Source organism: Podarcis bocagei (genome assembly GCF_964188305.1).
Source record: "Podarcis bocagei genome assembly, chromosome: 6".
Lineage (NCBI taxonomy): Eukaryota > Metazoa > Chordata > Lepidosauria > Squamata > Lacertidae > Podarcis > Podarcis bocagei.
In genome coordinates this window covers 56,131,961-56,159,552 of record NC_138130.1, presented here as the reverse complement: position 1 = coordinate 56,159,552, position 27,592 = coordinate 56,131,961, and the positions used below count along the sequence as shown (strand labels likewise).

The 27,592-nt window shown below is 40.8% G+C and overlaps 1 protein-coding gene across 3 annotated transcripts; it reads left to right on the top strand.

The window, feature by feature from the left end:
- Positions 1-462: 462 nt before the first annotated feature.
- MAP3K7CL (MAP3K7 C-terminal like) lies at positions 463-27,590 on the top strand. Of its 3 annotated transcripts, none has more exons than XM_081199725.1 (5): positions 470-895; positions 4,837-4,945; positions 12,446-12,507; positions 24,144-24,259; positions 25,294-27,590. In XM_081199725.1, exons 2-5 carry the CDS (start codon positions 4,876-4,878, stop codon positions 25,472-25,474), a joined length of 429 nt encoding a protein of 142 aa, XP_081055851.1. In that variant the 5' UTR covers positions 470-895; positions 4,837-4,875; the 3' UTR covers positions 25,475-27,590. The 3 variants fall into 3 exon arrangements, with proteins under 3 accessions (XP_081055853.1, XP_081055851.1, XP_081055852.1); XM_081199726.1 differs by lacking the exon at positions 470-895 and adding an exon at positions 4,547-4,699; XM_081199727.1 differs by lacking the exon at positions 4,837-4,945 and having other exon boundaries at positions 463-895.
- Positions 27,591-27,592: the final 2 nt, after the last annotated feature.

Genomic DNA, 27,592 nt, shown 5'->3' with positions numbered 1-27,592 from the left:
ATTTACTAGTTATTAGCTTGCTTGTATTTTCAGCAGTTCTAAGCTTTCACATAAAACATCAGTTGTAAACTCTATGATTTATGAAAACATATTGCTTCTCTTCCGTTTCGGGCAGTGTAATTCCGGAATGGCTATAGACATGCCTTAAGAAAAATATTAATAGACCCTTAGTATACAGTGCATCTAAGAATAGCCCATTGTCTCTTCATTGCTGCAGGTCTATCATCTCATTTATTGGATGGTATCATTTTACTGAGCCCGGTCTGAAGCAGCAAACATCTAACCTAGTTGTTCGCTTTCATAGCAGCAGTAACAGCAGCGGGAGCTATCATCTGATAGTTTGCTTGCAGCCGGTTCAAGTTGGCAATGTCACCCAAGCTGATTTGAGACGCAGACATTTTTGCTGACTGGAGTCAGGCTATCTTTTCCAGTTTGCTGGAATAGACACAGACACTGATTGGGTCATGCTGAAAACATTCCAGTCCTATGAAGCAAGTCTGTTTGTATATTTTAGGTTTGGCAGGACTAATGAATTAAAAATCTTGGACTCTTGACAGTTCACCGCTTTAATAATGCCTCTGATGGAAGGATTTTTTGCCCCATGAAGCATGACAACACTGTAATCCTTCGTTGTTGGAAAGGAAGGGAAGGGAAGAAACGGTGAAATTGTGAAGGGAAACGGAAAAGGGTGGTCCTCAGGGACTGAAAAGCCTATGGGAAGTGCAGGTAGCAGCATGTTGCCCTGACAGCTGTTTCAACTTCTCAGACCTTGTCAGTTGCTGCTATGTAGCAGGTGCAGCCTTTTCTTCTATTGAATCTTTACTCCATAAAGGCAGCGACAAGCCAAGGCAGTGGCCAGCCCTGGATTATACAAGTGCAGACACTACTAAGTGAGGTAAGGCAACAGGTGTGAAAACTGAACTAACTGATTGAGTTGTAACCACACTTAACTTGAGTTCTGTTGCAGATTTTTTTTTTTTTAAAAAAAGTAAGGATCACTCAGTTTCACAGGCAATTGAACTGAAGAACTGTTTCCTTGGGATTTTTTTTTTTTCAAATTGAAAGCTTTTAGGTTTCATCAGGAGAGAGGGAAAAGGGATATATTTGAGGCAATTCTTTTTAATTTAGCTCACTGATGCTGTTCACACAGAGAATGTTGTGAATGAACTTTCCGTCCTTTCTTTGCATAGATTCATTTTGTTTCATTCTCTGAGAGGAAGACCTTTTGGGATTCTTTCGTAAAGTACAGAGAAAACTATATGTATGTATTGTGTACAGGAAAAGTAGTTGCCTTTCTGAAAAGTGGAAAACCAAATGTTTTAAAAGAAACTGACATTACCAGGATAAGAGAATGGCTTTTTAAAACAAATGGCTTTGCTACAAAAACATTTTAGCTTTGTACTCAAAATCCTTGTGCTTTTTAACATATAAATTGTTTCATAGCTTGATCACTTTTTAACATGCCTTTCATGCATTGTTCCAAGCTCTCCAAAGGATGAACACAGGAGACTCGTGGAGGGAAAAGTGATGATGATGTTGGTTTTCCAAATATATAACCTTTCTTTCATTCACGCTTCCTGTCTGTTTTGCAGTAGGTTAGTTTGGCCATAATACTGTGAGCAATAAATTATAATTATGTATCTATACCATCTCAAATGCTTTTGTGATTGTAAAGAAGAGAAAATAAAGCAGTACTGTATTTAAACTCAATAAGAATATTTAATCATACATGTATAGATATGATTTTAAATAATTGATAGTAAGCTAAGTGATGCATCAATAATATTTATTATGCAGTTTTAATAGCCTGGTAGTTAAGCTAAAGAATATGGATCTAAGTTTGGTTTATTTGCATTGACTAAGGTATAACTTGAGTTCCCAAACCTTTATATGTAAGTCTAAAGATTTTGGCAAGCTCTCTTCAGAACTAACACTGTTACAACCTGTGTTTGTGTAGCTATTAGCGGATTTAGATATTGCTGTGATCATCTTACAGCATCTCTGAGAGATATGGGACATATCATAGAACTTCTCACAGCAAACATCTTTCAAAACAAACAATGTACTTACTGCTTGTGCTTTAGTAGACCAGGTACACTAACTTTGGTAATTTAGGGTATTGCATTTTAATAGTCTAAATGGGTCACTTTGAGGTTGAACACAATTTGTTCAATGTGTTAGTCTTCCGGAGCCTGCAAATTGCATTAGTGTGTCATCCTGAAATGAATGACAACACTCCTTGGCTTAAGCACATGTTTAAATGCTTTTCACAACTAGGATAGTGTTACAGTTGCTAGATAAATGCTGAAAGAACAAGGTACACTGGAAAATAGATGCGGGCTGGCCAAATTTATGCCTACTACCACAACATCCTATGCTGTTAGAGAATGGTGTTAAGGATGTTTTTGTGTGTGAACTAGTTCTTGCTATCAAAGATTTTTTTAAGTGCTTCAAAATATAAAATATAAAATACAATGGCCATAAGACTGCAAAGTCCAGACTTTCTGAAAGTTCTTGCAGTTTTAAGAGCTGCATTTAATTTTTCCAGGTGAAATGTTAAAAGTGAATCTACCCAGTCTGCACTTTCAGAAACAATGTGTGAACCAAAATTTGGAGATTCTTCTCCAAATTTTGCAATGCAATTCTGCAGCTTGTGCACAAAAATGCATATATTAGGGTAAAGTAATGAAAATAACATACAAAATTGCATTGCATCAGGGAAAATTGTGTTGCAGAATTATGTGTATTAGTCGAAATTGTATAGAAAAATAGACTTTTTCATTTGGGTGTTTTGTCACAAATTGATAGGAAAATGTGGAGCTGAACTTAAGATTGGAAAAATGAGAAACTAAAATTGACAGATTCCCCCATCTCTACCAGTGATGTTTGAACAAACCAGTCCCCTGCTATTACATTAAAAGTATAGCATTAGAAGGAGGCAGAGCAATGAGTTGTTTTTTCCACCAGCTAAATGCCATACTAACTACAGGACAGGCCAATGGCAGAATATAAATGCACCTTGCTTACATTGCTGAGTATGTAATTTACAACTGACTCAGTAGATTTAATTCTTTGTTAGTCACTTAATATTATAGCAGCAGTGTAGAAGTTATAGATTTGTGGGGAAATCTGGTATCTGTATACAAATCGCATGGTTTCTGAACAGATCACTCTCTGACCCAGTAGTCACATTTTCTGGAATGGTGCTCCAAATGGTGATAATCGGCTGCAATGAGCAAATAAGTGGCTGGCTTCAAACTTAATAAACTTATTTTATCGTGGGCTCATTTAATGTAGAATTAAAACAAGTTAGTTGCACTCATGAAATCTGTTAGGTTACAGACATATCTGTTTGTCTAAAAATTTACACTGTAAGCATCAGAACACCTGGTTTAAATGTACTTTAGGTGGCTTTTTAGAGTTGGGGGGAGGATCTCTGAACTGTGGGCCGCTCTTGGTCTCCTGGGGGGATATAAGTTAGCCTGTGAGGCCATCTTTCAGAAACCACATCCACCAGCTGGTGTCACTTGGGTTGGAAGGGCAGGGTAAATCCTGCATGCAGTAGGGAACAGGAGCACACAACTGAGCAGTGCTCAGTTTGGCAGGATTCCATACAGCCTCCTTCGATCAGGAAGGGGTTTGCATTAAAACCTCAGCTAAAACAAATGTGCCCCCCCCCTTTGTTTAGCAGGAGTTTCTATTCAAACCTCTTCCTGATTCAGGAAGGATTGCATCACAGGCCCTGCTAAAATGGAGGTGGGAAACCTTAGTTTTAGCAGCACCTTGAACCTGACATCATGGTGTCATCAGGTGGTTGCTGTCCAATCTGGATAAGGATGTGGCCCATGGAGCTCGAAAGGTTCCCCTGCCATGTTTTAGAGGATGCAGGACAACTCATTTACAGTAGTGCTTCAGGTTACATACGCTTCAGGTTACAGACTCCGCTAACCCAGAAATAGTGCTTTAGGTTAAGAACTTTGCTTCAGGATAAGAACAGAAATTGTGCTCTGGCGGCGCGGCAGCAGCAGGAGGCCCCCATTAGCTAAAGTGGTGCTTCAGGTTAAAAACCAGTTTCAGGTAAAGAACGGACCTCCGGAACGAATTAAGTACTTAACCAGAGGTATCACTTTATATTCGTCTAGATATACCAGTGATCTGACCTATTGCAAGATACCATTGTATATTAATACTGCCAATTTGTTTTTTTGTTTTTTTTTTATACTGCCAATTTGTAAGCAAAACCCATTCGTAAAGCAATTGGCTGTTTTGTGCCAAATAATTGTTTCCCTGACTTTTTCACTGTCGTTTTGTTTAATGGGTGTTCTCCACTACCTTCGTTGATCAATCTTTGGTTGTTGGTGGTAGTGTTTTTAAAATGCCTTAAACTGCACAAAAACCTGTAGAAATATCTCAGATGATAATGCTTAGAAAGGACTGGCCACAGATCAATTATGCATTTCCACATACCTAAACCCATTTTGTAGACATATATAATTGCACTAAATCCTGCATTGTCCTAGGAAAAGCCAAGAATGGCAGCCAAATACAGTGAGTTTCTCTGAAAAATTGTCTTGGCTAGCAATTGTTCAATGGAAGACTTGGATTTGCCTGGAAATATATATGGTGCCTGTGCTCTGCCTCTCTCTGCACATTGTGGACCTTATATGTGAAAGAATCATGACAGGGAATTTACTTGCAGGTAATTATGCTTTGCAATATTCCTGAACTTGAGAGAGGATTACATCAGAGAAGTTATGAAGATATTTGAAGAACATTAAAATCACATTGCATTGGCTTCTCAAGACCCATAAAATATGCAATATTTATATTTTGCAGCTGGAACACATAAGTAAACGCATAGGCTCAAGTGCCCACATGATCACCACCGCAAGGGTACCTGCTGATAAACCGATACGAATTGCCTTCAGTCTAAATGACTCCGCAGGTAAAATTCAAATTTATTAAAGGTTCTTTGTCCTGGTTGTCCATTATTGCCACAAATTGGCACTTCAGTGTCACAGTTTGATTTTTCTTTGGTGTTTGAAATGATTTGGTCTCGTTGTTGTTGTTGTTGTTGTTGTTGTTGTTGTTGTTGTTGTTGTTGTTGTTGTTGTTGTTATATTTATATTTATATACCGCCCTAAACCCAGAGGTCTCATCCATCCATCAAGTTGTTATAATCTCGTTAGCAAACCTGTTTCGTTGAAATTGTTTATCAGGGCTATTACTTTCAACAACAACAGAAAGACACAAGCCTAGCAAAGCAGCAGACCGACATTACAGAATTCTAGGTGGATCTTTAGAAGGACAACAGAGAGAGAGAGAGATAGTATGAAAAAACGAGATTGGGTAAAAAAATACCTTCCTGACCAAATTGAGGGAAGCTCTCAGGAAACAGCTGGTCTGGATTGTATGTTCCCTCAGAAACAAAAGAAGTAAAAAGTTGGTTGACATTGTTCTTTATATTACTGCTGACTATTTGTTTAGTTTTGCAGCCTAAAGTGCAGGGTGGGGGGAGAGAGAGTTCTGTCATGTACGTGTTATACTCCCTCTGCATAATTTATGTGGAAAAGTTGTGTATGACTTAGTTTTCTGAAGGTTTTATAATAATTGCTGCATTAACCATTGGTGTCAAAGGTTGTTTTTTTTAATGACTAAGATTAATTTCAGGTCCTGAAAGGACTCCTGTACCTTTGAGTCCCTGTGAATGAAACTACAATTAATAATAGTAATAAAAATAAAAATAATTTATACCCCGTCCATCTGGCTGGGTTTCCCCAGCCACTCTGCGGATAAAACATCAAACGTTAAAAACTTCCCTAAACAGGACTGCCTTCAGGTGTCTTCTAAAAGTCAGATATGCCATTTGGTGTTTTGTTCTTAGTTGTAAAATGTTTGCTTTTTGTTTAGACTATAAGCTTCAAGGCTCAGTAGAGCGATCGCCTCGGGCAGCAGATTCTACTGGGTGGGAAGCAGTGGGAAGGTGTTGGACAACAGAGCTGTGCATGCTGCGGACCTGTACAGCCCTTAACCCAGCCTTTGGGTGTTGTGCCATCACCAGTGTTGAAGCATGATTCAACTGCCTGCTGGCTCAGTCCCCACCCCTGCTGGAGGGGTGGAGTGGTCACTTTTCCTTTGACTCAGGCAGCAAAATTTTATTGGGCCTGCCCTACTTGCAGGGGAGTTGAAAAGGTCAGACCAGGAAACAGGAATTTACGAGGAGGGAGAAGCAACTCGGTTAGAGAACAAGAATCTTTAAAACTTTTGTGAAGCAAAGATGCTGAGTGGAGGTGTTGGAATATATATATATGTGAGGCTGGCAAACAATGTTTAATGTTTTATCATGATTATATATATGCTGGAAGCCGTCCAGAGTGGCTGGGGAACCCAGTCCGATGGCAGGGTACAACTATTATTATTATTATTATTATTATTATTATTATTATTATTATTATTATTATTATTAGAGAGAGCCAGAAATCAAGAGAAGCTAGGATGGAGAGTGATGCAAAGGATCCACCGTGCAAGGACTAAGAAGCTGAGCTGAAAGTGAGGAGGCTGGGTGATGCACTGCAGTGGACTAGAATGAGCAGAAGAAATGGCTTTTTGGTCATGGGTAAAGCAAGGAAATAGGCTAAACAAGTTTAGGTGGCTCCCCCCCCCCCAGTTGTTCTTATGGTTAACGGCTAAATCTGTTTTAAAATTTATTTTGCTCTACCCCAAACCATTATTACAACAACAGAGTTGACAACTTGACTAAACTCTACAGCAAAGGTGGGAACCAGTGGTGGTCCTGAGGTTGTTGAATTACACTTCTCATGTCCTTGACCATTGGCCATGCTGGCTGGGGCTGATGAGAGTTAGAACCCAACCAGTGGTTCCCCACCTCTGTACACTATAGCTCATTGGTGATGGAGCACATCTTTGAATTCAGAAGGTACCAGGTTCGATTCCTGGCATCTTGAATGAAAGAAATATTGGGTGACAAGTAACGTGAAATACCTTGTGCTTAAGACCTGAGAGAACTGCAGTCAGAGTATGTAACTCTAGGCTATATCAGCCAGCTCAGACCATGAGATCAATCAGGAGAGCTTTGCTTGTAGTCCTGCCAGTGAGTATTGCTCTCGGTATTTGAATGGTGGGCAGGGCCTTCTCAGTAATTGCACCCTGATTTTGGAACTCTCTCCCTTTAGAGGCATGGATGGCACCATCATTGCTGACCCTCTGTCATCTAGTCAAGTCCTTTCTGTTCTCTGAGGCTTTTAGACGAGTTGTGTAGCTAAGGTTGCCATATTTCAAAAAGTGAAAATCTGGACGCAAAAGTTGTCAAAACAAAATTAAGGGGTTTTTTTTTGCCAAGCTTGTTGAGCTGGGCACTGTTGGGCACTGTTTCTGGACCGAATCCCAGCTACCCTTTTCTTCATTGTTTATACTGGTTGCTTTTATTTTAAAATGTATCTGGTTTTCATATTTCTTTTTATTGTTAAAACCCACTTTGAGACTTTGGATGAAAAGCTGTCTAAAAATCATATAAATAATTTAAATTTAAAGAATTGGGTAAAGTCCGACCTGTCCAATATAATGCAGCTTTCTATGATTAAAATGTTCTTCATAAATTGTATGGAATTGGATATATACCACTGATGGCGATCCCAGGTTCAATCCATGGCATTTCCAAATCATATACAATTAAATTAAGGTAAAGGTAAAGCAGGGAGTGGGTGGTGCTAAACCACTGAGCCTCTTGGGCTTGCTGATCGGAAGGTCGACAGTTCGAATCCCCATGACTGAGTGAGCTCCCGTTGCTCTGTCGCAGCTCCTGCCAACCTAGCAGTTCGAAAGCACGCCAGTGCAAGTAGATAAATACGTACTGCTGTGGCAGGAAGGTAAATGGTGTTTCCTTCCACTCTGGTTTCCTTCACGGTGTCCTGTTGTGCCAGAAATTGTTAAGTCATGCTGGCCACATGACCCAGAAAGCTGTCTGTGAACAAACACTGGCTCCTATCGGCCTGAAGCGAGATGAACGCCGCACCCCATAGTCACCTTTGACTGGACTTAACTATCTAGAGGTCATTTACCTTTACCTTTTTTACCACTATTAAATTGTTTAAAATATTGTGTAAAGAAATACTCAAGTTAGAAATGAAAATAGTTGTATGGGCTTCTTGAGTTGCCAAAAGAAGTATCAGTATCCAATATCCTTGTCAAAATGCTTTATAACTACCCAGTTGTTCTACCAATGTGACTGGAGTCATGTGTTGCCTTTCCTTTTGGCCTTTCATTGTGATGCAACTTTCTTCTTTTAGAATATTTGGTTTGATTTTTTAAAAATGCACAAAGGGTTCTGCTGCGAAAGTGAAACACTTGCAACTGACAATAAAGATGTTGCATAAAATTCAGAAAGTAACAGCCCTTATCATAAGCTTGCTTATTGAGGACTCCAGTGTTAATTATGAGAAGGTAATTAACATGCCCAATATTTAAATAGCCACCCTAGGGGAGACAGAAGGATTAGGACCACAGTGCACAACATGTAAGGGATTTAACCCTTTCTCCTCATTACGGTCCTGATGAAAATCCCATCAGCACCAATGAGTATTAGGGCTGGAGGAGATTTTGATTGGGACCATGAGATAACCTCCCCTCCATGTGATATTTATTTTTTTAAAACTGTCAATATTAATTGTTTAGGCACAAGTAGCATCACAACTAGTTGAGGCTTCTGAAGATAGACCTAACGGCTGTAGAGAAGTAGAGCAGACGTACTTTCATCTCTTTGGAATCAAACCTTTTCTTTGTGGGGGGAAATAGTTCCGGTTTGCAGCAAAAGCTACTTGTGGGTAGTGCTGATTGGCTATTGGTCATTACATCACAGGGAGCACTCCTCCCCAGCCCCTTGGGAATCCTCTGAGCAGCTTGTGTGAAAAGAACTGTTTTGAAAATGTTTTCTTTAAAACAATTGTGCAAAGGATTAAAACACATATGTAGTACTTTAAAAAAAGCAAAGAAAACTTGCACCTAGGGATGGATAAATTTGTAAACTTTGGATTCTCTCAGTTTCCCATTTTTCCAGTCTTGAGTCAGTTTCTCTGCAGTTCCGCATCAGCTTGTGATTTATTTATTTTTTAAAGTTCTCATGAAAATTCATCAACATTTTAGTGTGAATTTCTCCAGATATGCACATTTTTGCAAGCAAATTTACCTAATGCCATGCATTTTTGAATGTTTTTTTAACTAATATATTCATATTTATACCTACTGTCCCCTAATATACACATTTTTACACATTATTTGGTTATAGAACAGCACTGCAAAATTTGGAAAAGTGAGAATTGCGAGTGAAAGCTGTGTTTCAGTTTGCATACTGTGATTTAGGGCTTATCCACACTTACCTTTGGCCCCACTCTTTCCAGCCAGAGGTCCACGCCTTAACTCTCCATGTCTCAGTATTTTTTCTTTTGTCCTGAGCTTTCCCCATGAAAACCCACTCTTTAAAGTTGAATTGGAGCAAATGCCAGTTCGGGATTTCTGTGGCTTGACATTTGCTCCAACTGAGCTTTAAAGAGTGCATTTTCACAGGGAAACTCTGGAGAAAAAAGGGGTGTGCTTGGATATGGAGCTTTAAATTGCAGGCTATGCCTGGAAGGAGCAGAGGAAAGGTAAGTTTGGATAAGCCCTTTGGGAGTTCTGTGTTAAAATGTCAACCCAACTGCATTTATCCCCCATACCTACTTGCAGTCCACCTGGAACACTGGCTGGAAAAGCAAGTCTGGTGCCTGACTCAGCAGCTGACTTGATAGAATGAGCATTGGCATCCAAATTCCAATACCAAGAGGAAGCTGGGTTGGCCACTGTAGCTGAAAAACCAGCTGCAATTCTACTTTTAAAATATTAGGTCTGACTTCACGGACACTTCTTGCCAAGCATGCTTAGAATTGAAGGTTTAGGACTTTTCCAGACTCTTCATGGACATCTGTGGGAATCTTTCCAGGACCAGGCAAAACATATATATACATAACTAGCACTGTTTCTGGTAGACCTGGTGACTAAGTGGCAACAAGGCTTAGACACCAGGTCCACTAAGCTGGGTAGACCTGGCCTCTGAAAAACAATATCAAATCTAATCCTTCAGTGCTTTCCAGTAGGAATCTAATGTTCATCAACAGGTAGACCTGGTGTCCAGATGACATCCTACAATCTATGGTGAAAGCTGTTAATTTTACCTCTCCAGCTATTAATTGCACTGGGTAGATTCACTATTGCCCAATTACAGCTACATTAAAATCCAGGATTTCTGAATTAACAATAATAATAATGCCTTTAACATAGGAAAGATTATTTCCAGCCATACTTGCCTTTATTTCTTGAAAGAACTTAGTTGGCCAAAGAAACAATAGACGTATTACAGTGTGATATTAGTGAGCCATTTGATATCATATCACATAACATGCATATAAATAAGCCAGAGATATTTAGATTCAACCAGATGCAGGAAGAATAAAGCCTTGAGCCCACACCAAACCCACCAAAGCTTTCTCCTTAGCCCAAGCAGTCTCATGCTGCCTTGTGGCAACCAGCCAGGGATCTAGTCATTCCATTCTCATTCCAGGAGAAAAGGAGAATGTCACCACTACCCAGCTGTCCACTCTTGACATTCTGCTATAGTAATATTTGATGGTCCTTCCTCTTTTGTCCTCTGGTATGATCCCAGAATACAAACTACATGTTCTGACTATCTCAGTATGAACTGTATTGATGCTGCATTTTTAGTCCTCTGTCCCTATAAAATACATGCAAGTGGCAGTCAGGAGAGATCAGGCCTCTGTTTGCATGTACAGTGGTGCCTCGGGTTACATATGCTTCAGGTTACATGCGCTTCAGGTTACAGACTCCGCTAACCCAGAAATAGTGCTTCAGGTTAAGAACTTTGCTTCAGGATAAGAACAGAAATCATGCTCCGGCGGCGCGGCGGCAGCAGGAGGCCTCATTAGCTAAAGTGATGCTTCAGGTTAAGAACAGTTTCAGGTTAAGAACAGACCTCTGGAACGAATTAAGTACTTAACCCGAGGTACCACTGTACTGTAAGAATAATAGAATCATATAATTGTATTATTGGAACGGACGGTCATCCATTCTTGAGCTGGGAAAATGCATAGAAGAACTTGACTTCAACAGGCAGCAGCACAAGCCATGTTCAAGCCCACTGAAGTAACAAGCTGAAGCAGAGAGTTGTGCTATGTGAAACCATAAAGTTCTGGAAGGTTTTATATGCATACTGTTGACCATACATACATACATAATTTTATTTGAATGCCGCCTTTCCACAGTTCAAACCATGCTCAAGGTGCCTTACAACATAAAAAATACGTAACTGCAACATAACAAAAGTCATAAACAATAAATAAACATTAAAAAATACAATTAAACCAAACAATTTTCACATAAATCACAACAAGATCTATAAAAAAGATACAAAAAACCAGCAGCAACAACCCTACCCCCCAAAAAAAACCCCAAACACCCCAGCCCAAGACTATAGCTAGTGTTTATCTATGACCTTTATGAGTCTTGATTCCTTATTTTTAGGGGAAATGGATGCAGTCATTAGGCTTAGACTTAATGGAACCAATGTGTCATTTTTATTATTTTTTTAGATTATCTGTAAAACTGTGAGAAAGTACTAAGTTGAATTTCATGATTCCCTAAGTCCAGTGGCATTTAGTGCTGTCATTCAATGGGCTACTATCCAAGAAGGCAGCCTCAGGCTTCTTCACAACTGTACGTTACATATTTGATGTGGTCAAATATGTGGTCATGTGATGGATGAAGCCCTAAAGGTGATTCCATGTACAGTAAAATCATTTGCAAAGAGCTGCAACCCTTCGCAGACCCACCCACCCCCCAAGCAAAGCATATCCGTTTCTTCCAAATTCTCTGTTTCTATTGTAGAGCCTATGCTCTGCAGGGGTTGGGAACTTTTTTTTAAAGAAGAACTGCATTCCCATCTGGGCAGTCTTCCCAAGGGCCACACGCCAGTGATGACCAAGGTCAGAGGCAAATGTCAAGTTTCACCTTGTACATCAGGTTGTTTTATACCCACACGCACACACCCATCTCTATCATCCACCCATGCAACTAGAGTTCAAAGACACATTCCAGCCAGACAAAAACACTCAAGGGGGTTGTGAAGTAGGGCTGCTGAGAGCTATGGCCTGAGGAGAGTGGGTGTGACAGAGAGCTAGATAGAGGCGCCCAGGGGCCATATTTGGTATTCAGGTCCCCCCCCCCTTCTTTAAGTAATTGACCATATATATGTTTGTATAAGATGGGAAAGAAATATAAGCATGCACGTTTTTTCTATGCTTTACATCAGCTGATGATGTAGCCTGCCTCTTAATAATTGTTAAGATTTCAAAATAATAAATTACATTTCTTTTCTTTTCAGATGATACACCCCCTGAGAATGCTTTTCCTTTGGCTTTTCCAGATTTAGAAAAGCAGCTCCAGGTGACTCTTTTATTTAATACAAAAATCCGTAGTGTGAACTACGATTATTTATAACTATCAAAAATGAACTTCTCCTGTTGTAGTGAGTGATTGTCAATGTATGTACTCAAACTATAAAAATGAAAAGCATGGAAATATAGGCTGTTAGACTTTTAAAATATGCCGTTGTGAGTTCCAAAACTTCCCTCTTCTCTTCACATAGAAAAAGACCACATGTTACGAACTCTCCAAAGCTCAGGTTCATGTGCTTTTCCATGCAGCATTTAGAAAAGTTGCACGGGCAGCAATATTCTTAAATTATACTATTGGTATAGGAACTTAAGAGATGCATGTTAGAGCCATGTTGAGCTTCTCTGAGCTTCTCTGAGAGCCAGTGTGGTGTAGTGGTTAAGAGCGGTAGTCACGTAATCTGGGTAACCGGGTTCGCGTCTCCGCTCCTCCACATGCAGCTGCTGGGTGACCTTGGGCCAGTCACACTTCTCTGAAGTCTCTCAGCCCCACTCACCTCACAGAGTGTTTGTTGTGGGGGAGGAAGGGAAAGGAGATTGTTAGCCGTTTTGAGACTCCTGAAGGGGAGTGAAAGGCGGGATATCAAATCCAAACTCTTCTTCTTCTTCTTCTTCTCTGGTAGACTGAGGTACAACAGTAGGCTTGATTACCTTTCACCCAAAGTGAGGAGAAAGTGACCTAACCAAGCCTGGCAGGACAACTTACTCTGTGGTATTAACCCCTTCATGCATGAATTAGACTTAAGCATGTTGGTCACATGAGGCTGATTAGCCCACATTTATAAAGTGAAATATCTCTTCCTGAGACAATGGGAGGCCTTCAGGTAGCAAAAACAAAGAAATTTCATCCCACCTTGAGCAGTATTAGGAGGTGATTTAATTTTGAGGCAACCTTTCCAGACACCTTAAAAGATACCTTTCATCCGACTGAAACTCTTTGTTTTCTTTCTCATTCCCCTCTGGATCTTTCTCCCAGCCGCCATATATCTCCATCTTTTCACCCCAAGAGACGGCAGATGGCAGCTGTAAAGCAGTTCTATGCTGAAATCTGTGCCCTGATTTCTACACACACACACACACACACACACACACACACACACAATCATCAGTGAAAGAGGCTTCCAGTGTTCTGCCTCACTATCAGGGCACTTGAGAATTTCTCTAGAATGTCTGTTAGCTTACCTTTTCATTGTGAGGGGGCCAAGGGTGCTGGGTGAGTTATTCTTTCCAGTAAATATTTCTCTAGTACTCTGCATTCTCCCAAGCTGCCTGCACTTCCTGATCTAAAAAGGCACATGGGAGTAGTTACTCAGGCTAGCTTTCCTGGAGCTTAAGTGAAGCACAGGCACCCAGGAAGTCTGCAAAATGCAGTCCTCTGATGAGATGATGTGCAGAATAAAAGAAAGGATACTTCACCCACCTCAGAAGTGAGGTGCTTCGCATCACCTATGAGAATTTCATTGAAATCAACTCTCCCATTTTATAATTTTTGGACGCAGTTTCTTTTATCATTGACCAACAGAGAATAGTTTTAAAAATGCAGGAGAAATTCTTGGCTCCACACTAGTTTAAAGGTGAAAGGAGCAGAAGGCGAGGGACAGAATCTTTCACCCACCAAGAATGTCAGTCCAAAAAGGGTGAACTGCCTTTTTTATTTTTTTAAGAAAAAGTAGATGGAGCTGCAATTCAGCTCATGAATTCTACAGTGCAGTCCTATGCATATTTACACAGAAGAAAGTTCTGTTGCAGCTGTAGTGAAACAGTGTCTTTTATTCCTTCCACATTTCAGTACTGAATCCAACCCTTCTGCAGTAGGAGAAATGTTGCATAAAGTTAATAATGATGAGCAGGAAAAGGGAGAAGCCCTGAGGTCCGGAAAGGCAAGGGGTCTCCCTTTAGGAACTGAATCTGTGGTCCATTAGTTAATATTTATTGGGGGAAGTGAATGGCACTGTTACCAACACAGTGCCTGTGGTATATCTGCAATGTATGCATGCTAATACCAGTCAGCTATGTATACGTATATTGTATGCTGCACTATGCAAGCAAGAATAAGATTTAACAGTTTTAAAATTATCCTTACCAGCCAGGTATAATCTTTTAAATTTGCAGAAGGCTTGGAGAGACAATAAAGTTTCCTGTCATCAACCTTTTTTATATTGTTGAACTAGGAGCAGCCTAATAAATTTACATAAAAAACATGTCCCAGTAAGGACAAGAACTTTGCTGAATATAGACGGCTTGAAGTACATGTTCAAGTGCGTCACTAGAATAAGAACACAGATCCAGATTGAGATCATGCATCTAGAAAAAGAAAGAATGCACTTTCCACATTTGGTTATTTGCAGCAAACGACCTCTGCTCTTTTCTCTTTCCTTAAATAAAATCTAGACCAGAAGCTTTCTAGCAAACATTAGTTCAAAATGTGGAAATTCTGCTACCCCACCTTCCATCAGTTTGGTCCCACTTGCTCCCCTTAAAGCTGCCTGGTCAAAATGTTACAGTGACAGTAGGCATTTTAACCAGCTGTCTGTAGACTTTGCAGTGTGATGTTCTCTTTGCTGGCTCCCTTGCCTTGCACCTTCTAGTGGGTACATGAATCCTTTGGTCCCTAGGCCCCTTTCACATAACATTTCCCACCTCCCCATGGGTCATTTCGCATGTTACCAAGTTTCCCGCCCAATGTACACTTAAGCAGTCACTGCCTGTGTTATGTACTGAAGTTCTCACCTTGGGCCAGCAGGGGGATACTGTAGATAGTTATGCAAATGAAGGATCGAAAAGTGACGTTCAGTGATTGGATAGTTTTGTATGCAAATGAAGGATCGAAAAGTGACGTTCAGTGATTGGATAGTTTTAGAAAATGGCAACAGTTGCATTGTTCTGGAGCTCTATATAAGCAGGCTGACTGAGCTCCTCAGCCTAGTTCTGTTCTGGCATCTGAATAAAGAAGAGCTGTTTAAAGAATCGCTGTGTCGTCTGACATGTTCGCCCACAACTTAACAGCCTGTATGATAGCAAACATGTATTTGCCACAAAGAAACTTTGCATTTCTCAGTATTCACTTGAAATGCAGGGGCCATCGCAGGTGTTCAAATATGATGTAAAAATCTTGAAATGCACATTTGTGAATGAAATAAATATACAAGAATGCATCTCTTTCAGATATGCATGCTTCTTCAGTCCACTTTATATATGACATTTAGAAATACAGGGGGAAAGGGTGTGTGTCAGGCTTCCTCAAACTCGGCCCTCCAGTCCCATGATCCTCCCTACAAGTCCCATGATCCCTAGCTAGCAGGACCAGTGGTGAGGAATGATGGGAATTGTAGTCTCAAAACCTCTGGGGGGCCGAGGTTGAGGAAGCCTGATGTATGCCGTAAATGCAGAGCAAGTATTTAGTTCTGAATACATCAATCAGGCAAATGTGTATTCTTTCCTGTATTCCTCTTTCTTTGTTTTCTGTGCCATGGTTTTTCCTGCAAAGGAAAATAAAAAACAGCGACAGAGAAGGTTTTAGATAATTAATAGAAGTCTGATTTATAAGTGCTGGGAAACTCAGTTCTTACATTTCTATTCCAGTACAGCCTGTATAATCTAACAGTCATTTGCTGCCTGATGATATTGTGAATGGTTCAATGCAAGTTCATATGTGTTTGGAAGTATTTAAGATTTTCTGAACATGGTTTTGACACAGATGAACCTGATCAAAACAGGACAGCTACATGCTTTCCACCTCACATTTAGATCTGACTATGGTAGGGGACAGACTAAATTGGACGGGCATCTCTAAAGATACAAGATGGAGGCCACTTGAGCTATTAAAATTTCAGTAAGCAATCCATGCAAGTGGCTGACTAAAAATGACATTGGGGGAATGAGAGGCATGGAAAGAAGGAAATGACAGATTTGTTAGACAGATGGGCTGCCTTTCTCTTTATAGGAGGCCAGGGGTGGATGGAGAAAGATACAGGCTGCCTAAATCCAGAATAAAAAGTTTTCTAGTTTTGGAAAGGGGATTTACTGAGAGGATAACAATAGAAACATTCATGAAAGCCTGAACATATTATAAGGCAAGTTGAGTACTGGGCACAAACCAGAAGTATGCATTTGGTTACTTTTTAAATAGCCAAGAAAACTATAGATGGCCATTAATCGAAACCATGCACTAATTAAGCGTAACATCAAGCCTATGTTTATTTTCACTATCTTTGTTTCACACGAGAACCACTGTTATCACTTCCATTTGTTCTTTTCTCTTACCCCCAGATTTAGCTTTATATTTGGGGACACAGTCATTTCCCCCCGCTCCCTCAGCCAAAGCACATTTAGCCTCCTAAGCCCTCACTGTAGAACTATAGTCTCACATTTTCAGAATCTCTGTTATGTTTATCCTGCCCTTTGTTGCTATTTTTTAAAACCTGTCCTTGCCCTTTACAAATGTCCTGGTCTTTACAGATGTCTTGTTTCCTGTCCAAAAACTAAACAGTGGGTGCTTTTATGAGCATTTCAAATCTCAAACATCTTTCTCTTTGGTTTCCTGCATCCAACAAACTGTACTAGTGTTTCTTTTAGGCCCTTACCTAGTAATGGATAGTTCTTTTGGAGGAGTGGGTCATGTTTGGAGAAAACCCAGGTGGTATTCAATTGAATTTTACTTCAGAGTAAATCTATTGAAATTAATGGACCTTAGTTAATCATGTTCATTAACTTCACTAGGTCTACTCTGAGCAAAATTTAGTTCTGATCTGAAAGTCTCTGGTGTTTGCTGAACTAGACCATCCTTTGCCCATCTGATGCCCTCCAGTTGATTTTGATTGCCAGCTCCAATCCAACCTAGCTTGATCAGTCTGATGGGAGTTGTGATCCAAAGGGCACTGGGCTGGCGAAGGCTGAATGGGATTGTGGAATTCAAGCTCCACACAGGTGTTGGTAACAAAACTGGTTTCCTAATGGTGTTCTATGTAGGCACTTGGCAGTAATGGCCCTACCATTAAGCAGAGTGCAACTGCCTCCTCTGCTGGTCATTCCTGGCAGGTGGGGAGCAGTGGCAGCCTATGGTAGGACAGATCAGTGTGTCCCAGGTAATCTGCCCTGCATCCCTAAGCTAACCTGCTGCCCTCAGGTGTGGTGAAAGATGCTGTCCTGGCATCAGGGTTGAAGTAAGACAGAACTGCCACTCTCCTCAGCTTCTATATTTGGCCTCGTGAAGTGTCTGAATCCCAGGTACTGGAAACCACAGGAGGAAGGAGTCCTACTTGGGGGCATCTGGTTGGCCCCTGTGAGAAAATAATGTTGGACTAGATGGGTCTTTGGCCTGATACAGCAGGCTCTTCTTACATTCTTAAGTTTTCATATCCTTCGTGTGAGACAGCATAATGTTTTGGGCCAGCCCTTCAGGGTTCTTAGAGGACTCTTGCAGTAGAGCTACTGCTAGACCAACGGAAGGGGGTCAGGAATCTAGAACAGTGTTTCCCAACCACTGTTCCGCGGCACACTAGTGTGCCGCGAGATGTTGCCTGGTGTGCCGCGGGAAAAATTAAAAAATTCGAAAGATAGCTTCATATCCGGAGAGGCGGCCTTCAGGCGAGTTTTAATTTTAATTTTCCTTCTCCCACTTAATGCCCCACGCTCGCCCGAGCAGCTTGCAGTCCTTGGTAACCACGGCGACCCGAGGGAGGGGAGGGAACAGGGAAGTCGAGGGCGGCGGCGAGCCGCGATGACGTCAGTGGGCCGCGCCGCCTCGCCCTGGCACGGTGTGAGAGCCCCGGCTAGTGGCGCGAGCTTCGGAATAAGTGGGATCCGCGTGCGCGAGACCGAGATCGCGGGTAAGGAGCTCAGCCCTGGGCAGGAGGAAGCGGGGCCGCGCGTGTGGGCCACATCCCCACAGAGAGCGAGCCTCCCCCAGCCCACCACTCCGGGCAGGTCCACTCGCATGAGGGGGCGGCGATGGCGACGGCCGGCAGCTTGCCTGCAATGCCATCCCTCGAGCAGGCGAGGAGCCCGGAGGCTACCAGATGCGAGTCCTCTTTCCCACCCTGCTCGGGAGTCCAGAGCACTTGGTCGCATTCAGGATCTAGAGTGGGGAAGCGGGGCTTGTGTCTGGGCTGGACACATTGGGCTGCCTGTGCCGCTCGACCTGCGGGGAGAAATCAGGGTGGGAGTCACGACCGTGAGGCAGGGCTGCCAAGTGTGGCAGAAGAGGACACAGCCGTCGCACCTGTCCTTAGGTAGGAGCTTCTTCCGTGTCGACCTGCTGCCCTAAAGTCTGGGCTTTTTTCTTGGCTTTTTGGCGGTTGGCACAGAAGGAAGGCAAGGGGGAGGGAAAAAAATTGAAACTTACACTTTTGTGCGTCCCTCCTGGCGTGGCGCTGCGCGCTGACGTCACGGGGCTGTTATGGTGGTGTGCCTCGAGATTTTTTTCATGAAACAAGTGTGCCTTTGCCCAAAAAAGGTTGGGAAACACTGATCTAGAAGCTGGGTTAATTTGTGGTGCCTAAATACAACCCACATTGTTTACTCCATTGATGAGAGAAATGCACCCTGAGCCTGTTCAGGGGCACTTTGATTTATTCCTACACCTTATGCTCTAGGTCAGGAGTTGCTTATATGGCACCTCTAGGTGCACATGCATTCACAAAAGCTTTCCTTAGTGTCCACAGGGGCCTCCTCTCGCCCCAGCTGAAATTAGACCTGAAAGAAGCATTTTATTGTAGCTAATATACTAGGTTGTGGTGTGTGCTTGGTTGGTGGGGGCATGGTACTTTCTCCAGTTTCCCCCAAAAGGTTGGCAACTGCTGTTCTAGGTTAATTCCAGATATTGAAAACAAATGTGGGGGCTGTGTACCCTGGTGAACAGGGTACAGCCCCCACAAATTATGCCCCGTACCTTGGAAGATGTGGCCTCATTCCTAAGGATAGGAATTTTGACTTGCCATAGTTTCCCATTCTCATAGATAATATATACACAAATCCTAGAGTATCTCTGCTCATAACAATAGCCTTTCCCTAAATGTTTATGTGCTAAGAGCTTTTGTTGTGTCCCCTCATGCAGTCCCTATAAAAATTACTGAAGGAACAGTGACTGACTGCTTGATGTCCACTTTAACCTTTTGTATCTCCCATGGCTTTATGTGTAGCCAGTCTTTAGAAGGAAAATATTGGTGACAGAAAAGCCCAGTGGTGAGAAGGTCAGGTTTGGAAGTAGGTAAAACCATGTTCAGATTGAAGGAGAGAAGATGTTTAAGATCTTACCGCACACACTGGACAAGGGGTATGGAAATAGCAATAATATTTACACTAAACTCAGAGAATTACAAGCAGGCATCTGCTTCTTTGTTGTAGCGTTATCACTTATTTAGGTGAAATCATTTGCCATTCTTCTTTTAGTGAACTCTTATTGAAGTGACATATTGAAGGTTAGCGAAAATACTATGCCATTTTAAAAGGCTGAATGCAAGTATGAATGTGCTGTGCCACTCCCAACAAAGTGACTCCAAGTATTTTTCGCCACAAATAGAGGAGCCTAAAAAGAGGGAGCAGGGTTAGAAATAGATTCTCTTTTAGATCAGAGGAATGCTGTGTGCTTCTCAACTGGGCAACAAACTGAGTCAAGATGAATGAAAAAAGTATTTTCTTTTTCTACTTAAGCAGCTTGTTGCTGTATAGTGAGAAGTTTACTTACCCTTTTCAAAGTGTGTTACACACAGCCCATGGTAACAGACAAATTGTGGCCACTGATTTTTGTCTGAATTAAGGTGCTGCTCATTCAAAGGCACAGAAAGATGTCTCCAGAATAACTACTGAATGATGATCTAGATCATATCAGAATACTTTTATTTACTAGACTTACAATGTCTCATAGAGTTCAGTGGGGGGTTACTCTCAGATAAGGGAGGATAGGGTTCCAGCCTTAGGCTGCAATTGTATGTGTACTTGGGAATAAATCCCACTCTAGACAGTGGAACTTGCTGTAGGTCTAGCCATGTGCAGGACAATAACATATTATTGAAGGTCTTAACCTCCAAAAAGGATGATCTGAGGTACTTGTGGTCCTCCAGATTTAGTTGGGCCTCTAACTTCCATCAACCTCAACCAGCAGGACCAATGGGAGTTGTAGTCCAACAGTACCTGAAGGCCACAGGTTTTCCCCTACCCCCCCCCATATAAAAACTAAGATTAGTTTCAGGGGTATATAATCGCCTTTTTGTGATGGAAAGAACACAACACTGCAAACTCTTCCCTGCATCTTAACATTGCAGGAGAAGGTCAGTAGTAGAATAAAAGCTCTCCTTTGGCCAGATTGTCCACCAATGCTGATCTTTAGGAACTGTTTCCAAACCCAGGGCAAGAAGCCTAGAATAAAATTTAAAATATTAACGGATGCAAAGGAAAGAGGCGGATTTGCCCTGCCAGACCTTAAACTTTACTATGAATCAGCAGCTTTTTGCTGGTTGAAAGAATGGCTACTTCTGGAAAACACAGACATTTTGGATTTAGAAGGTTTTAATAATGTATTTGGATGGCATGCATACTTGTGGTATGATAAGGTCAAAGCACACAAAGCATTTAAAAACCATATTGTCAGGAAAGCATTGTTTAATGTTTGGATAAGATATAAGGACCTACTGGAAAATAAAACCCCAAGGTGGTTGTCACCGATGGAAGCGAAAGCTCAGAAAAAGCTCAATATGGAGGTCAAATGGCCGAAATATTGGGAAATTTTGGAACAAGATGGAGATAGACTGAAACTGCAGAGTTTTGAGAAATTAAAAAACAAAGTGCGAGACTGGCTTCATTATTATCTGATAATGGAGACATATAATTTGGACAAGAAAATTGGCTTCCAGGTGGAAAAATCAAAATTAGAAACAGAACTGTTAGAACCCAAAACTAAGATTTTGTCAAAGATGTATAACTTGCTGTTGAAATGGAATACTCAGGATGAAACTGTGAAATCTGCTATGATTAAATGGGCACAAGATGTTGGACATAACATTATGATGGCTGACTGGGAACAGTTATGGACCACAGGTATGAAGTTTACGGCATGTAATGCCTTAAGAGAGAATATTATGAAAATGATATACAGGTGGTACATGAAACCAGTCAAGCTTGCAAAAATCTATTGCTTGCCCGACAATAAATGTTGGAAATGTAAAGAAACTGAAGGTACATTCTTTCACCTTTGGTGGACGTGCCCAAGGATTAAGGCTTTCTGGGAGATGATATATAATGAAATGAAAAAGGTATTTAAATATACCTTCCTGAAGAAACCAGAGGCCTTTCTCCTGGGCATAGTCGGCCAATTGGTGTTAAAGAAGGATAGAACTTTCTTTATGTACGCTACAACAGCAGCAAGAATACTTATTGCAAAGTACTAGAAGACACAAGATTTACCCACCCTGGAAGAATGGCAGATGAAGGTGATGGACTATATGGAATTGGCGGAAATGACTGGCAGAATCCGAGACCAGGGAGAAGAGTCGGTGGAAGAAGATTGGAAAAAGTTTAAAGACTATTTACAGAAATATTGTTCTAACATTCATTAATTTTACGATGTTGGATAGAAATTAAGTGGTTTTTAGCTGTAATTTTATAAGGGAATATGAAAAATGGATTACTAATAGGTAAAAATTTAATGTTACAATATTTTAAGATTAAAGACTAGGATAAATAAAGAGGGGAAGGATTTGCTGAACTAACAAATTGAATTGGAATACAAAAAAGGGAGGCGTGAGGAGGTCCGGGAAACAAGCTAATGAAAAATAAGTAATGGAAAGATTGAGGTTTTTTTAACTGTTTTTCATTTTGTGTTTTTCTTTTTTTTTTCATTTTGTAATATCTTAAAAATCTTAATAAATATATTTTTTTTAAAAATGGAACTGTTGCCAAACCTACAAAGCCCCCCGCCCCCACCCGCGGAATCAATGCAAAGTATTTTATAAATAAATCAATGAACCCTCCTTAGACAGTGTTGACATGCATAGGACATATTTAGGGGTGGAGGGGTGATGTCTCCTTAAGAGAAGAATGTGTGGAATTCCTGTCTGGAAATTTCCAGAAGATTAGCAGTAAGTATGCTACCTTCTAGCTTAACCCACTTCTTGTGGTCTGAATTTCAACGGGCAATAACTGAGAGACGTATGAAGTGAACTGAGGAAGTGGTGGGTGCATCACGTAGTTCATTTTCCATTGTGCCTCAGCCTACATTGATGCAGTGAAAATGAAAAATAATGGGAACATAAAAGCATACCTCATCAGAAGCTAGAGCAGGGGTAGGCAACCCAAGGCTCGTGGGCTGGGTGCAGCCCAATTGCCTTCTCAGGAATCAGCGTGTTTTTACATGAGTAGAATGTGTCCTTTTATTTAAAATGCATCTCTGGGTTATTTGTGGGGCATAGGAATTCATTCATTCCCCCCCCCCAAATATGGTCCGGCCCACCACATGGTCTGAGGGACGATGGACCGGCCCACAGCTGAAAAAGGTTGCTGACCCCTGAGCTAGAGGATGTGCTCCCTGAACCATGAATTGTGATACATAAACAGTTCCTCAGCAGCTGTAGGTGTCTTGCTGTCCTCATAGGGACAGAGATTGGGTGGGGCAAGGCTGCAGCAAAATCAGGGCAGTTCTGGCAACCTGGAGAGCCCCTCCCAGCAACCCAGAACTTGCTTGACCTTAGCTCAGCCACCATATTCACTCCTGTCCTGACAAGTTCTGTGCCACCAGGAGAACATCTCTTCTGCCCTCTTCCTGAGCCATCACTGGGGTTCTGTAGTATTGAAGAGCATGAATATTAAACTATTTGTTGCATCATTAGTTATGAGTGCAATGACCAACCCAAGTAGTAGGAAGTTCTCATCTTTCCCACTCCCCATCCCAGTTATTGTTGCCTGGAGTACTACATCAGAATTTCAGCCTTTCCTCACTTGTCCATCATCTGCATCTGTTAGACTCAGTTGCCTTGACCCTGAGATGCTGTGCTTGAATCCTGCTTGCTGGTTTCCCACAGGCATCTGACTGGCCACTGTGAGAACAGGATGATGGACTAGATGGGCATTGGCCTGATCCAACAGGCTCTTGCTATGTCCTTGTGGGAAATGCTCTACATTTGATATGATTAACAAAATGCAAGGCTGTACATGAATTGGATTGTGATGTTATCTGTGTTGTAAGTCATGGGCTATGGAAGGTCATAGCCAAACCACCAGGGCTCTAGTTGTGAGAGGTATTAGCCCAGGTTTGGATTTTTATATATTTAGGAATAATTGGTCATTCTTACATTGCCTTCTGTGTTCCGTAATTTAGCTTATGTTGCTTTGTTGCATTATTTAATTAAATAATTATTATAAAGCCAAAGCTGTTATTCATAAATATGTATAATGTGAATGTTCCATAGAATCAATGAGATCCTTAATACCATTTGCCAATTAATACAGTACTACTATTCTTATAACAGATGCGGAGGGTGTCTTTTTTTTAAGCTAATACTTTCATGACACAATGCTCCACTCATTATAAGAACACAAATGATTATATTAAAATAACATCTCAGTTTAAATTTCATTTCTGATTATTCATCTGAATGCTAAAGACCTTAAACTATTTCCCCCTTTATGTTTATTAAGCCTCTACCTCCTTGCCATGACTCAAAGGAATCTATGCAGGTGTTCAAACAGCACTGCCAAATAGCAGAAGAATACTATGAAGTCAAAAAGGAAATTGCACTGCTTGAAGAAAGAAAGTAAGTGTGTTTTTCCTTTTCTAAATAACTGTCGTATACTCAGAAAGGTAACATCTGCATGAAGAATTTCTGTGTTAATCAAAGAGACTAGTAAAAATTAAATGAGTGACATCTAACTAAGTTATGCTGAGAGTAAACTAGTTTATTTAAATGGGTCTTCCCTGAATATGACTAACACAGGATATCATTCGGGGGGGGCACAAAGAGAGAAATTTCTTGTGTTCCTCCCAAGTGTGTTATTTCTTTTTCTGCATTGTCTGTCTACACTGCAAGCTTAAAGGTTAAATTCACAGAGGCATCCATAGGCAAGAGAAAAGCAATCATAAATTCATGTCCTGTGACCTGGAGAGGTTGGGGTGCGTATCATTCATGGATTTTGTCCTTACCTGTTTTGAGTATGGAGTCTTGGCATGTCACCAATACCATCTGGTCAGAAGATTATTTGGATCTAAAAATTGCCATCTAACACATTGACTCTCAAGACAATGTACTGTTCTGTGGATGGTTTTGGCCCATGTATCTGATGGCCTTGGGTATCAGGCTATCTTGTCATATCACTTCCCACTATGGTTCCCACTCTTCTTTTGATATTTTGTCTGAAATCTTGGAGAATTGTTGTCAATCTGCATAGACAATATTGAACTAGATAGGTCAATAGTTTGGCTCCATCTAAATCAGCTTCCTATGTTCCTATTTGGGAGGAGAAGATGTGATTAATTGGAAAATCAAAACCAAAGGTTTGTCTAAACATTACCCATATACATGTATTCAGTTTATTCACGGAGGATTAAGCTTTCAATGTGAGTTATATAATATTTACATTTTAGATTTGACCACTTTTTAGGGTTCATATGTCACAGCCAGTGTTTTTCTTCTTCCTGTTTCTTATTCTGTAACTCACCCTGATACAGAAGTCTTCTGCTAACTAAGAGTTCACAGAACAGCATTTTAATGTGTTTCCCTTCTTTTCATAGTTCTTAGGATCCAAGCCAAAGGGACTCAAAGGACATTTAAAAATCTCTCTCTTTTTCCAGAAGGGAGCTGATCTCTAGGCTAGATCAAGCTGAGAAAGAAAACATGGATGCTGCTCAGCTGACTAAGGAGTATGCAGACCTGACAGAAGAAAACCGGACACTGAAGCTGGCCCAGACGCAATGTGTCGAACAGCTGGAGAAGCTTAGAATACAGTATCAAAAGAGGCAAGGATCGTCATAACTTTGAATGAACCTGTCTGAGCCAAAAAAATCTGGGCTCCTGTTCTGTGCTAGGCAAGTGTTCCTTCCCCCTCCAAGGTTTCCTCTGATATGTTGGAACACTTCACTTGCAGAATATGCAAATGTCTAAAATGGATTTAATGCTTGCCAGCCTCTAGCTTAATATGTATATTTTTATTTGTTATATAATAGATATTTTATTTCAAGGAACATAATTGAATGCTTATCTATCCCCATTCTATGTTCAAATGGATCAGTCTGAATATATTTCTTCCAATTTTAGGAAGATACAAGCACACTAGAAACTGATTTGAATAGTCTCTGTGTTGGAAAGTGGACCATACTAAGGCATATTAGTAGGAACACTGTTAAATATGGGGAACACGGGAGCACACGCCTGTTCTTTCATGAACCTAAACAGCTTATGGGAGAAAAACTAGTTTGTTTATCTGACAATATGTGCCAAAGGGCAATCATACACTGAATAACTTTTAAAAACTAGTAACCTGGCACCTCAATCACTTTCTTTAAATAACTATTGCTGTAATCCTATACAAAGTTACCTGGGACTAAGTCCTATTATGCTCATTGGGACTTTCTTCTGAGTAGACTTGCATAGGAACGCACTGCAAATTGGAAACAGTGATTTGTACAACTTTGATGTAGCAAGGAAATGGAAAAGTGCACATTTCCTTGTACAGTACTGTACCAATCTTAACGTTTTCCTTGAAAGTCAGCCCCATTGATCTTAAACTTACCTTAATGAGCTTGTAGTCCTCCCAAGAGGAGGTCCTACAGATATTTCAGTGATAGGACTTGCTTCTCAATATAAGTGTGCTCAGAATCAGAATGTTTATGTAATCCAAATTAATAATAATAATTTTATTATTTATACCCTGCCCATCTGGCTGGGTTTCCCCAGCCACTCTGCATGGCTTACAGCATATATAAAAACATAGTAAAACATCAAACATTAAAAACTTCCCAATTAGGGCTGCCTTCAGATGTCTTCTAAAAGTTGTGTGGTTCTTTATCTCCTTGACATCTGAAGGAAGGGCGTTCCCCAGGGAAATAATAACTTTTTCTCTGCATGACACCTTGGATTTGTCTATGTAGACTTTCCAGGTGTGGTTCCATGCAGTGAGCCAGCTGTTTGAATGTTGGTGCCATGCACACATACAGATCAACATAGGTCAGTTTTCACACACCATCTTCTTGGCTGCCTGCCAAGTCTGAGTCTGAGTGATAACAGTGTGAGAAACCAGTTTGGGTGACATTTCGAAGCTGATTTAGTGCATCGCAAAGTCTGACTAAGAACTGGGGCAGGAAGCCTTGTGGGAATCAGCCTATATTGCCACATAGATACATCTTCAAGCCAAAGTACATGACTTCAGATGAGATCTGTGATTGGATGTCCTGACTTTCCTTCTCATTTTTTTCATCTTAAAAACACTCCTACGCCTGCCCATCCCACCATTTCAATCAGGATCACAGTGCAGAGGGAGGCAAAAGTGTAACCAGATTTCATAACTGGAGATAAAGGAGCTCTTGAGAAAAGTACAATCTAAAATGTGTGTCTGTGTGTATGAGAGAGAGAGAGAAAGAGACTTTTGCATTGCCCTATGTAAATGACAGCCCTATGCATTGTCAGACAAAAATATTACTGAATCCCAGGCAATTCTGAGCATACTTTTAAATCAGATCCATTAATATTGGTGAGCCTTAGTTCTAAGTATATGCGGTTAGGATCAGGATATTAAAATTATTTGTCATCTTTTTGGCATACAAGAAATAAAAAAGAACATGAAGATATTAGAGTGGTGAATGGTTAAGATTATATAGTTGTCAGTTGGAGCCCCAATCCAAAAAGCATCACTTGGAAGTAAGTTCAGTAATGGGATTTCCTTTTGGGTAATGTGTTTAGGTTTGTGGTGTAAAAGTAGTGTAGTATCCGTATCAATTTTCTAGGAGAAATAGCTAAGCATAAAAGATTAATATCAAGTATTTCCTTCCTCTATTGGTAACTCTGTTTTCATGAATCAGCTAAAAATTCTTTGTTATACTTCCATTTCTATTCATACAGTATTTTTTTCATTAAAATACAATTTTAAAAGTTACT